An 11,154-nucleotide genomic window follows, 5' to 3' on the forward strand; every position below is an offset into this window, starting at 1 on the left:
TGGACTTTGGGGCTTGGAGCCACCAAGGTGTCCTTGGGGTGGGATGAGATGGGATTTGAGGTGCCTTCCCACCCAAACCACCCATGATTCCATGATTGTGTGATACCCTCTGCAATCACCACAGACCTGCCTGGTGGTGTTGGACTTGCCTGACAGAGCTGAGACAAGCCAGGCCTCCAATCCTGCCATGGCCATCCCAGGAGATGGGATGTCACAATATTTATTCTGCAGGCATAAATCAATTTGCTTCCAAAACAAACCTCTTCATTTGTTATTGATCCTTTGGCAGCAGAGGGGAAGCAAGTGCCAGAATCTGATCAAACCAGAACCTCAGAGAGTGCTCTGTCAGGGCAGAATGAAGATAATGCATTGCAAACACTGAACCAGATAATTGCAGGAGTGGCAGAAACTTCATAACCTGAACAGAAAGAGACCAAGCCCAGCACTTTTAATGAGTTTCCAGAAGTGCAAAGTTAGTGCTTTAAAACTGAATTTGAATAAAAAACTGAATTTGAATAAATGGCAGGTGTGGTTTAGTGGTTTAGTGGTGAACGTGGTTGGCTTTGATGATCTTGGGGGGGTCTCTAAGGATTCTGTGATTCTGATTTCCTGCCAGCTTTTCAGAAGTTTGCATGGGGAGCATCTTGGCAGCCTCTCAGTGTGTTTATTTTCCATTTGCACTGCTATCCATGGCATGAGCACACTGCAGCCCTGTAAGGTGCTGCTCCAGGGCATGGCCCTGCCTCGAGCAGCTGATCACAGAGAAAAAGATGTCATTACAAATGTCCTAAGTGAGGCAGCTAATCACTGGCAATCCAGGCAGATCCTATCTGACCTATAGCCTCATTCCTGCACCCTGCCATGGCCTCACCCTGCCCCGTTTTCTGCTGTGGTCAGTTCCAGCTCTAAGGGCAGAAAGTGAAGCACTTTACAGGTGCTAACCTGAGCAGTGCCAGCCCTGTGCCACCATCTCCAGACTCCTGGATGAAGCTCAGCTGCTAAAACCCCTCAGTTTGGCTCTGCAGAGCAGCTGTGCTGGGCTCCACGCCCTCCTCACCACCCACCTCTTCCCTGCAGGGACATGCTGGAGGCATCAGGATCATCTGGAAATGATCCCTAAGCATGAGGAGCATTGCACCTGCACCTGGTGAGAGGTCTGTGCTGAAAACCTTCACACCCACAGAATCCTGGAATGGTTTGGGTTGGAAGAGACCTCAAATCCTGCCTCATTCCACCCCTTCCATTATCCCAGGTGGCTCCCAGCCCCATCCAACCTGGCCTTGGGCACTTCCAGAGATCCAGGGGCAGCCACAGCTGCTCTGGGCACCCTGTGCCAATTTCTCCAGAGTTTTAACCTTTAGTTAACAGTACAACCACACAGAGCCCAGTAGACCCTATCCACTTTATTATTATTATCATTATCATTATCATTATTATTATTACATATTTGTGGAAAGAGAACCTTATCCTTTGCCCTGCTTGCTCCCAGGCGTATTTTAAGATGGTAGATACACAAACTGGCAAATTCACGATTCCTCCTCTGATCAAGGTATCATTAACAATTTAACCCAGAAGCTGGAAACAGATTTAGGCTCGTTGCTGCTGTCCACCACACTCTTCTTCTGTCTCCCTGAGAGACAGCAAAAGGTGGCCTTTGCAGCTGGGTTTGTGCCTTAGGGTAGCTTGAAGTGGTGTAAAATGGTGTTTCCTGCTGGAACTTACTGAAACTCCTTTGTGCATAAGTGAGATTATCCAAATCAGCATGAATCTGAGGAAGATGTCCCCTTTGTTAGTAAAGTGGGAGGATCTCATGGATACAAACCCGTGGCCACTCTTCATTGTCACCAGGCAGGATGTTCATAGCTCCTTCCTGCCCTGAAGGAAGGCAGTGAGTGCCGGGATGTTGGGATTCCTGGTGTGGAAGCGCCGCCAGAAGGTGAATAAAGCAGGACCCATCCACCACGTGGCTTCATCCCATCCCTGTGGGACACCAGCATCCAGGAGGGCACGGGGCTCCTGGCCAGCTGTTTGCAGCTGGGAACCCAAGCTCAAGGAGCCCAGAGTCCACAATGGCCACCAGGAGCCAAATTCCACTAAACTGGTGGTGAGGGAGGCACGTGGGAGACTCAGGGTGTGAGGGCTGTGCTCAACTTCAGCCTACTGAACCTCAGTCCAGAGTGCTTCCCCAGTCATTGCATTGCCTGGTTGCCCTCACTGGACAGAGCAATATCAATCCAGACCAAGTGTAGCAGTTTATTGAGCTTTTCCCCCCAGTTTTTCTTCTTTTTTAAAATAATTTCCCCCCCAAGATGAAAGATGCCCCAGAAGTCATGGAGAAGCCAACAATCACTGCTCCAGCTCTAGGCACCCTTCTCCATCAGGTCAAGCATTTCTTTGTAGACCTGCTCGTAGACCTGCTTGCCCCAGAGGAAGTCAAAGTGGACAAATTCGGGGATGTACTTTTTGTAGGCCACGTTGGAGATGCGGGGCAGGGTGATGTTCACGTCCTCAGGGGCTGAGATCCAGTCCTTGCCCCCATACCAGGCAGCCAGCGGAGTCTTCATGTTCTCCAGCTCATAGAAGGGAGGAGTGCTCTGCAAGACAGGAGGGAGGCAAAGGGCAGGCCAAAAATTCAAAGTGTGTCCTGGTGGCTGCTTGGAATTTCTCCCTTATCCCAAGGGATAGAAGAGGAGCTATCACCAGGGAGCCTCACTGTGCCTTGGGCTCCTGTTCTTTCCACCAGAGGGTCAAAAAGTCATCACTGAGTGACTGAGTTACTTATTTTTATTAGAAAGTTATGAACCTGCTTCCCCATACAAAGCAAATTCCATAAATACCATGTAATTCATGGAATCGCAGCATGGTTTGGGTTGGGATGGACCTCAAACATCATCTTGTCCCAGCTCCCCTGCTGTGGGCAGGGGCACCTTCCACTATTCCAGGCTGCTCAGTTGTCCAAATGCAGTCTCAGCCACTGGAATATTTATTTTATTTTTTCTCTGAGCATGGCTCTCTCTTACCTGGTTGTAATGAAGCACGTTGTCACTGCCGTAATCGTAATGCTTGAATTCTCCAGTCTGATAGAGCTGGAAAAGGAGAGTTATGTTCATTATCCACACATTGGAGGGGGCTCTAAGACAGATAAAAGAGGTGACAGGGGACTGCAGTGCTCCCTCCTGCCACCAAGGCTCAGGGATGCCATTTTTACATTTGGATTTTGGGAGGAGAGCCCAGCCCCAGGAAACCCACAGTGAAGAACCTGGTGTACAGCCAAGAGCCTCAAAAGAGACATGAATCAGACAACTTTGGGCAAGATTTTTGTGTGTTGTGGTCAATGCCATCAGCAGGAGGATCTGAGTAGAACATTTTCAATAATTAGTTGTACCATTAGTGGTCTCTCTGACCCTCAGCTTTCCCTCTGGCATCTCCTGTCCTGGTTTATCACCAGGTTCCACCTCCTCCTCCTACAAGCCCCAGTTCTTTTGTTGGGATAAATGACTTTATTTGCAGCAGTGTTTCAGCTTTCCCCTCCCTCCCTCACACAGCTCTGCAGGGGGAGCAGGGGGGGATTGTTCCTATTTTTATTCCCAGATCATTCCCCGAGCAGAGGGAGGAGAACAGGAGGTGTTACCTGGCGCCAGTGCAACATGTTTTTTAGGGATGTGGAGTCAGGGTAGCGGGCCAGGTACACATCCATGCGGCTCTGCAGGACCATCAGAGAGGTTTATTCTCTGCTCCCCCAAAAAACCCACATCAGAAATAAAACCAAACCTGTTCAGTAGCCACACCAGCCTCACCCACACTGAGCTCCCTGCAGCAAGATGAGCAAATCCCATGGTAGGAGCCTGCCTTGTTCCCAAGGTAAACTAAGGCTCCATACCTCATGCTCAGGATCCTTTTGCAAAGCTCAGCTCTGTGTGTTGTCCCTAACACATTTCCTTCTTGGAATATTAAGGAATTTCACCAATGATTCACACCCCCCACCCTGGTGCCTCCAGGTTGAATTTTTCTACCAGCCAAAGATGTGGAAGGGCATGGAGGCAGCAGATGCACAGCTCAGGCTGGGACAGTGAGGAAGGGGATCTCTGGAGAGGGAAGCTGCAGTGTACATACCACATTCAAGCTGTTGGTGAACCCACCAGGCAGGTAAAACACCAAAGAGCACACGGTCTTCAGCATGGGGTAGGTGCACATGGTGGAAATCACTTGCTTCAACACCTCACCCTTATCAAAGACCACTGTCTTGCCTAAAATGATCTGTGGAAGTCAGAGGGGTGGATCAGTGGGGTGCATCACGCTCTGTTTTGCCTCCAGGTGCTCCCCACCTCTTTGCTCACCCCTGAAAGTTTGCCGACAACTTTGCTGTGCTTCATCATTTTGGCTTTTCAGAAAAGGCCACGGCCTTGGAAGAGCCCTGACCTTCCTAGGAGAGGTTTCTCCCAGGAGAAGGGACCCATACCCAATCCCTGTTAATAGCTCTGTGATGAAGGCTGGACAGGAGGATGACCTGCCTGCCCTCCAGGCTCACAGCACACGCACAAACGCCCAGAGTGGGGAGATGGAGGTGATGGAGGAGCCCTGCCTGTCTCAGGTGAGCCTCCCAGTCCCTCCTCCCCCTCACACCTCACCTATGCTGAGGACACACCTTGATCAGCGCCTCGGGGAGGTCAAACACCCTCACCAGGGGGGACTTCATGTGGGAGTTGACAGTGATGGGAGCCAAGGCGAAGAACATCTTGATTTTGCGATCCAGCTCGGGAATGGAGGAGAAGGCAATGAAACCTGCATGGGGGAGAGGGAAGCAGACCCTGCCCTGCTGTTCCCGAGGCAGATGTTGGCTTCCAGGTGTGTGTGCCCACCTTAAAGCCCCTCAGAGGTGGCTCCAGCAGGTCAGGCTCTGGCAGCAATGAGATGAACCCAGTTTGGGGCTGCCAGTGCTCAAAACTCTTCTGTTAAAACAATTACCTGCTCTTTTCCTTTTTGTTATTTGGAAATACCCGGACATTTCCCTTCCTTTTTTAGGAACACTCCCTGACCAAGGTTTTAGGAGCACTCCCAGGCTGGGGTGCACAGCTGGTGTGACCCTGCCAGGCCTGCTCTCCTCCTCAGTACCTGTGGTGGTGCCTTGGGAATAAGCCACGTAGTACAACTGCTCCTGCCCCGTTCTCTGCAGGATGTAGTTGATGGACGCTGGAAGGTCATACATGGCCATCTCATGGAAGCTGCAGGGGAGACAGGCATGTGACAAAATCACCTTTTCTGACCTTGCCATGGTTGCTTGGGTGCGGGCAAGCGCTTTGGCAGGAGCTGACAACCCAATTTCTGCCCAATGGCAGAGGGTGTGACTGCCAGGAGCACCTCTCCTCCGGCCTGCACGCACTGCTGAGGGTACCAGGGACCTGCTAAGCCTCCAGTTTCATGGAAAATACCTGTAAGCTGAGTATTCCTGCTGGTGGAACTCAAACTCCTGGTGTTTCCGTGACCAGCTGTTGCCCCGGCTGTTCCCGATCCAGACGTCGTAGCCAGCGTCGGCCAGGATGAAGCCCAGGCTGGTGTTGGGCAAGTTGGTGACCCAGTTGCTTCCCTCCAACACCAGGCCATGCTGCAGGAGTACCACAGCCTTTGGAGCTGGAGGAAGGAAGAGAAGGAATAATTTTCTGTGACCATGAGCAAAATCGAACATTCACATGATTGACTCACATTCACATTCATGCTCTGACAGCAGCCCTGGGAAGTGACACCAGGGCAGGGACACTGTCCTCTGTCCTCTGTCCTCTGTCCTCTGTCCTCTGTCCTCTGTCCTCTGTCCTCTGTCCTCTGTCCTCAGCCTCTCTGTGGAGCTGTTTTGGAAGAAGGCCAGGGCAGACACTGGAAATCTGGGTTTTTTTCTCACTTATTTGCCATGTACACGACAAGAACTGGGCATGACCCCACCACTGCTCTGAAGCTGGGGTTTCAGTGCAGAACAGGGAGATCCCCAAATCTTCCTTCCTGGACACAGGAAAGATGCAAAATACTGAGATGGCACTGGGTTGGCTGCCTGGTTTGTTTTCCTTTCCTCACTAATGGCTTTTTGCTGCTCCACTTCTGTTTTTTAAAACCTGGGGCGAGATTTCTCTGCCCCATTCATCCTCCTTCCTTTTTGGGGCAAATCCTCTCAGAACAAGGTCAGCATGGTGGGCACCTGCATTTCTTCTGCTCCTGAGGCTATTTGCCTGCTTTTTCCTACAGGGACAGCTTCCTCCTGGAGCACCGTCCTGGGCTGACTATATGATGCTTTTATCCCCAGCCATCTGTTCTGTTTATGCTGAATAATAAGTTTTGCACCTTTAAGACTTATTCCAAAGAATAAAGAAAAAAAACCCCAAACTGTGCAGTTTATTTTCAAACACTACACTCACTCCTCCATATTCCTTGTCCTAAACTGTGTTGTCTGCAAATAAACAAACAACAAAAAGCTCTCCTTTATTTTAGTTAGTTTAGTTAGCAAAAAATTTCCCTAAAGTGTAATTTTTTCCCTTTTCTTTAAACCTACTCTAAACCTACTCTAATTTTTTTTTCCTTTTCTTTAAACCTACTCTAAACTGGACACCCAAAAAACCACCAATAGCTCACACCTGTAACCCCCCAGACCAAACCTGAGCTGCAGCATTTCCAGCACCAAAAAGACTAATAAGAGACTAAGTAAACTAAACTGCAACCCAGAAAAGAGACTTTCTGAGCTTGTCATCTCTTTTAAAACAGCAAAAAAAAGAGTATTGTTTAATATAGTATTAGTTCTATTGTTTAATAAAGTTTTTGTTTAAACAAGTTTTTTCCACTTTTCTCCAAAATAAAAAATTTCTCCAAGACCAATAAAAAAAAAAAAAAACCCCAAAAAAAAACCACAATTAAATCTGCTTTTCAAAAAAAGCTCCTTTAAAAGTTCTCTCCCAAATTTGCCCACAACCAAAACAAATACAAGCACCCATCCCACGGTGAGGTTGCCTTGGCTGTGGGTTATTGCAGCCCAGCCAAGCCCTCAGGGTGGCAGGGGCAGGCAGAGCTCCCTGTGGCACTTACGGGGACAGAACATGTTGGATGGCGGCGCCCCTGCCTTGTGGGAGAGGCTGAAGCTCCCTGGGCTGCCTCTGCCGTGGGGGATCCTCTGCAGGGTGAGGAAATATCCGTCCTCTGTCAGCACCTCGTGCTCCTCGTAGGGGTACCCGTGGTACCGCACAATTTCGCCCTGTGGGAAGGGAAGGAGAGCAAGGGACAGTCCCTAAGGAGAGTCTCTGTCCTCAGGGGTGGCAGGGCTTGGCTGGGCAGAGCCATCTGTGCTGCTGATGGTGACACCAGGGGGAAGCTGGGCTCAGTCTCTCCCAATGTCCCCATGGTGATGTCATGACTCCAGCCAGAGTTTTTGGCAGGTCTGGTGAAGAATTGTCATTTTTTGTGTTGCAATCAAGAGCAGGGCAGCACAGACAGCCCAGCTCTGAGCCTGAGAGGGCTGTGAGGGCTGTCCTGACCAAACCTGCTGACTTGGAACAAAGCCCTCCCCCTGTGATGGTGTTCACAGGGGTCTCAGGATGAGGGAACAGATGAGAATGTGACTCCATGTTCCAGAAGGCTTGATTTATTATTTTATTTTAGATATAGATATAGATATAGATGATATAGATATAGATGATATAGATATAGATATATATAAAATTAAAACTATACTATTATTAAAACTATACTAATAGAAGAATAGAAGAAAGGATTTCATCAGAAGGCTGGCTAAGAATAAAAAAAGAATGATAGCAAAGGCTTGTGACTGACCAGACAGTCTGGACAGCTGACTGTGATTGGCCATTAATTAGAAACAACCAACATGGACCAATCACACATCCACCTGTTGTATTCCACAGCAGCAGATAATCAATGTTTACATTTTGTTCCTGAGGCCTCTCAGCTTCTCAGGAGGGATTTTTCATAAAAGATGTCTGTGACATCCCCGCATAAATTCCTGCCATAAATCTCTGTGCATGTAAGAGCAGGGAGACAAATATCTCATAAAATCGTGGTGTCAACCCTCAGTGAAGGCAAACAGAGCCCGTGGGTCTTGCACAGACCATGTGGGTAACTTGCTCAACCCAGCAGCAAAAGAAGGGACTTACAACATCCATGGACACCTCGGGGTTCTCCTCTGACTTTGCAGCGACGAGCACGAAACAAGAGATGGTGAGGAACAGCCACATCATGGTGCTCTGCAAAACACTGCCAGAACTTTGAGAGACTTTGCTGGCACTAGCACAGAAACAAGAGATGGTGAGGAACAGCCACATCATGGTGCTCTGCAAACCATTGTCAGAACATTGAGGGATTTTGCTGGCACTGGCACAGGCACAGAAACAAGAAATGGTGAGAAACAGCCACGTCATGGTGCTCTGCAAAATGTTGTCAAAACCTTGAGAGACTTTGCTGGCACAGAAGCTGTGGGGAGTTCTCTTGATCTGCCCTGCACTTCCACCAGGATACCAACCTCACCCCTCCATGGGTTAAATTATTCTAAAGCAGAAGTCCTCCAATTCTGAAAATGGCTCGTTTTGCTAATCTTGAACAAAGCCAGAGTCCAAATTCCATCCCATTTTAATCCCACATTCTCCATAGGCTCTCATATACAGAAACACACAGAGGTACAGGTACATCTATATGTGCCTGGGCAAACCTGGATTTCGAGGAGGTGATTATAAATCATCCATTTAAAATAATTTCTTGGATAGTTGGAAGAATATGTTATTTTGTTCCACCGACAGCTGACCTAATGAGGAGTAAACCACCCAGTTTTAAGTTTCAGGGCCACGTTCTTAAGAAGAAATCAAACAATGTGGTCTGCTTGGGTTCTCCTTATGGCTGGGAGAAACCCTGGGACACCCTGGGCTTGTTTTTGCAGACCTGAGTGAGATGCCATCTCAGGACACCCCTGTTCTTCCTGGGAAGGATTTTGGTGTCTACTTCAGCTTGTTCCTACCACAAAACATCTCACTGTGCTACTTTATCTGACAGAAACAGAATCACAGAATGCTCTGGCTGGAAAAGGACCTTAAAGATAATTTTGTTCCAATCCCTCTGCTGTGGGCAGATCTCTGCCACATAGGAATGGGTAAATTTATTGGAGGTGACAAATTTGCAGCAGTATTTCTGCTACCTAGAGAAGTTCCCTCAGCTACTTAGAGGAGTTTAATTCTGTGGAAGAACTTAGCAGGGATTCCCAAATTACAGAATCACAGAATTTCTAGGTTGGAAGAGACCTTTAAGATCATCGAGTCCAACCCATGTTCTAACACCTCAACTAGATCATGGCACCAAGTGCCACTGACTGCCAGCGCCAGGTATCTTGCACCCACCCAAGCGAAATTGAGGAGATCTGGGAGCAGATTTCTGTCCCTTCGCGGCTGTCCCCGATCCTGCCGCGGGCTGCCCGTGCTGCGGGAGGTGACAGAAGCCAGCCGGTCCCTCCCGGAGCGGTGGCAGCGGAGGATGGGCGCACCTGCAGCGCTCACCTGGGCACGGCCCTGCGGCTCCGCCCGCTCTCAGATCCGCCAAGGGGCGGCCGTGCCCGGCCCCAGGGACCCCATCTCCCACCCCACCATCCCCCGGAGCCCGCCAGGTGCGATCTGGGGACGCTGTCGCCTGTCGCTGGTCTCCACCAGGCTCTGGAGTTGGTATTTTTAGGGCGAGCCTTTAGCAAAGCCAGCAGAGCACATTTTTTGTGACGTAGCGTCAGGAGAAGGGCATGCAAATTCCAGGGCAGAGCCTTGCTTGGGATGGATGGCCCTTTCCTCCCAGCAGCCAGCTTGGGAAAACTCCCAAAATTTCCCTTTGCGACATGTCCCTCATCCCAGCACACCTTGTGACATCCCAGAGGTGCGGCAGGGTAAATAGGAACAGCATCAATGTCCTGACCCCTCTCCAAACACTCCCACCCCTTCCCTGAGCAGGACATTCCTTTGGAGGATATTCCCTGGGGCTGTCCAGGGGCCCTGTCCCGCTGTCCCCAGGGTGGCACCGAGCACAGGGATTACCCGTAGTGTCCAGAAGAGCCCTTGTCCCCGCTGTGCCCCGAGCAGAAGGTGCTGCTGGCTGCTCACGCCGCTCCCATGGGGCTGGAGCTGCCTCTGCTCCCGATTCGGGAGATTTGGGAGCCGCCACTCCCTCTGGTCCCTCCTCCTGCCGAGCTGGAATTCACCCCAGGGCTGCCGGGCTGCCCTGGCAGTGTTTCCACCCAGAGCTGTGACAAACGGGTTGGTTCCAGCCGATGGAGTCACCTGGCGTGGCTGTGGCCCCTGTGGAGCCCAGGGTGGGCACTGAGGGTTCTCACCTGCGCTGGGGCTGGTTTGGTGCAAGGGGATGAGTGGGACCAGCTCATCCCACCAAACTCCACTGGGAAAGCCCCTTTTGTGTCTTCCTGCTGCCTCCTGGCACAGAATGAGCCTGAAAATGCAGAACATCCCAGTCCCAGCGGTTCTCAGGATTTCCGCTGGTCACAGTGACCCTGGGATTGTTGAAGTGAGGGGGAGACGACCATCCTATAATGCATTGAACTCCGATTTATTGATTGATCAGTCACTTTAAATAACAGTGTTAATTAACTTCATGCATATTCCAAAATCCAGGTTTACGATAGGCTAACAGAGAAAACTCTAACCACTCCTTTTGTTTTACAATACCGACAATTGTTTACACAAAACAAAACCAGTGTTCCCACTGTGATATGAAAGGTTCCCAAAACTTCCACATCTGTTCCCAGGGTGCCATCTTTTCCCAGAGAGGGTGTTACACTTGTTATGGGAAGACTGCCTGAGAACCTTATTGTTTATAGAGTGATGCCTGAGAGAGTCTAATTGTTTATAGTAATCAGCCTGGGAACTGCTTTTGGAACTGCTTCGCAACTACCTTTTACTTTTCTCTCAATTGCATGGCTTCATGGCCTTTTTTTTAAGCCATGCTTGAACTAAACTCCTGACATGGGATGCGTTAGAAAATCTCTTTTCCCAGCCTGGCTGTCAAAGAAGGAGTCGGGACTCTTCAGTTCTCATTCTCAAGGTTGCTTATTGTTTCTTATCTATAAAATTCTTTCTCTGTCCAGCTGGGGTCTGCTCAGACAGAGGCACACTGGCCACCCTCAGG

At 49.7% G+C, this 11,154-nt stretch overlaps 1 protein-coding gene across 1 annotated transcript; it reads right to left on the reverse strand.

The window, feature by feature from the left end:
* Window positions 1–2,253: 2,253 nt before the first annotated feature.
* LOC131561236 (lysosomal acid lipase/cholesteryl ester hydrolase-like) lies at window positions 2,254–10,122 on the reverse strand. Its single transcript, XM_058810456.1, has 10 exons — window positions 10,050–10,122; window positions 8,142–8,231; window positions 7,063–7,228; window positions 5,430–5,628; window positions 5,113–5,222; window positions 4,646–4,782; window positions 4,114–4,257; window positions 3,632–3,703; window positions 3,021–3,086; window positions 2,254–2,594 (listed from the first exon to the last, which is right to left on the reverse strand). Exons 2-10 carry the CDS (start codon window positions 8,223–8,225, stop codon window positions 2,361–2,363), a joined length of 1,212 nt encoding a protein of 403 aa, XP_058666439.1. The 5' UTR covers window positions 8,226–8,231; window positions 10,050–10,122; the 3' UTR covers window positions 2,254–2,360.
* Window positions 10,123–11,154: the final 1,032 nt, after the last annotated feature.

Source organism: Ammospiza caudacuta, chromosome 9 (assembly GCF_027887145.1).
Source record: "Ammospiza caudacuta isolate bAmmCau1 chromosome 9, bAmmCau1.pri, whole genome shotgun sequence".
Classification (NCBI taxonomy): domain Eukaryota; kingdom Metazoa; phylum Chordata; class Aves; order Passeriformes; family Passerellidae; genus Ammospiza; species Ammospiza caudacuta.

Coding starts and splice junctions, on each gene's coding strand:
- LOC131561236 (XM_058810456.1), bottom strand. CDS start 8,225: ATGATGTGGCTGTTCCTCACCATCTCTTGTTTCGTGCTCGTCGCTGCA. Junction 7,229..8,141: donor CCGAGGTGTCCATGGATGTT/GTAAGTCCCTTC, acceptor CCCTTCCCACAG/GGCGAAATTGTGCGGTACCA. Junction 4,258..4,645: donor TCCCCGAGGCGCTGATCAAG/GTGTGTCCTCAG, acceptor TGACTTCCACAG/ATCATTTTAGGCAAGACAGT.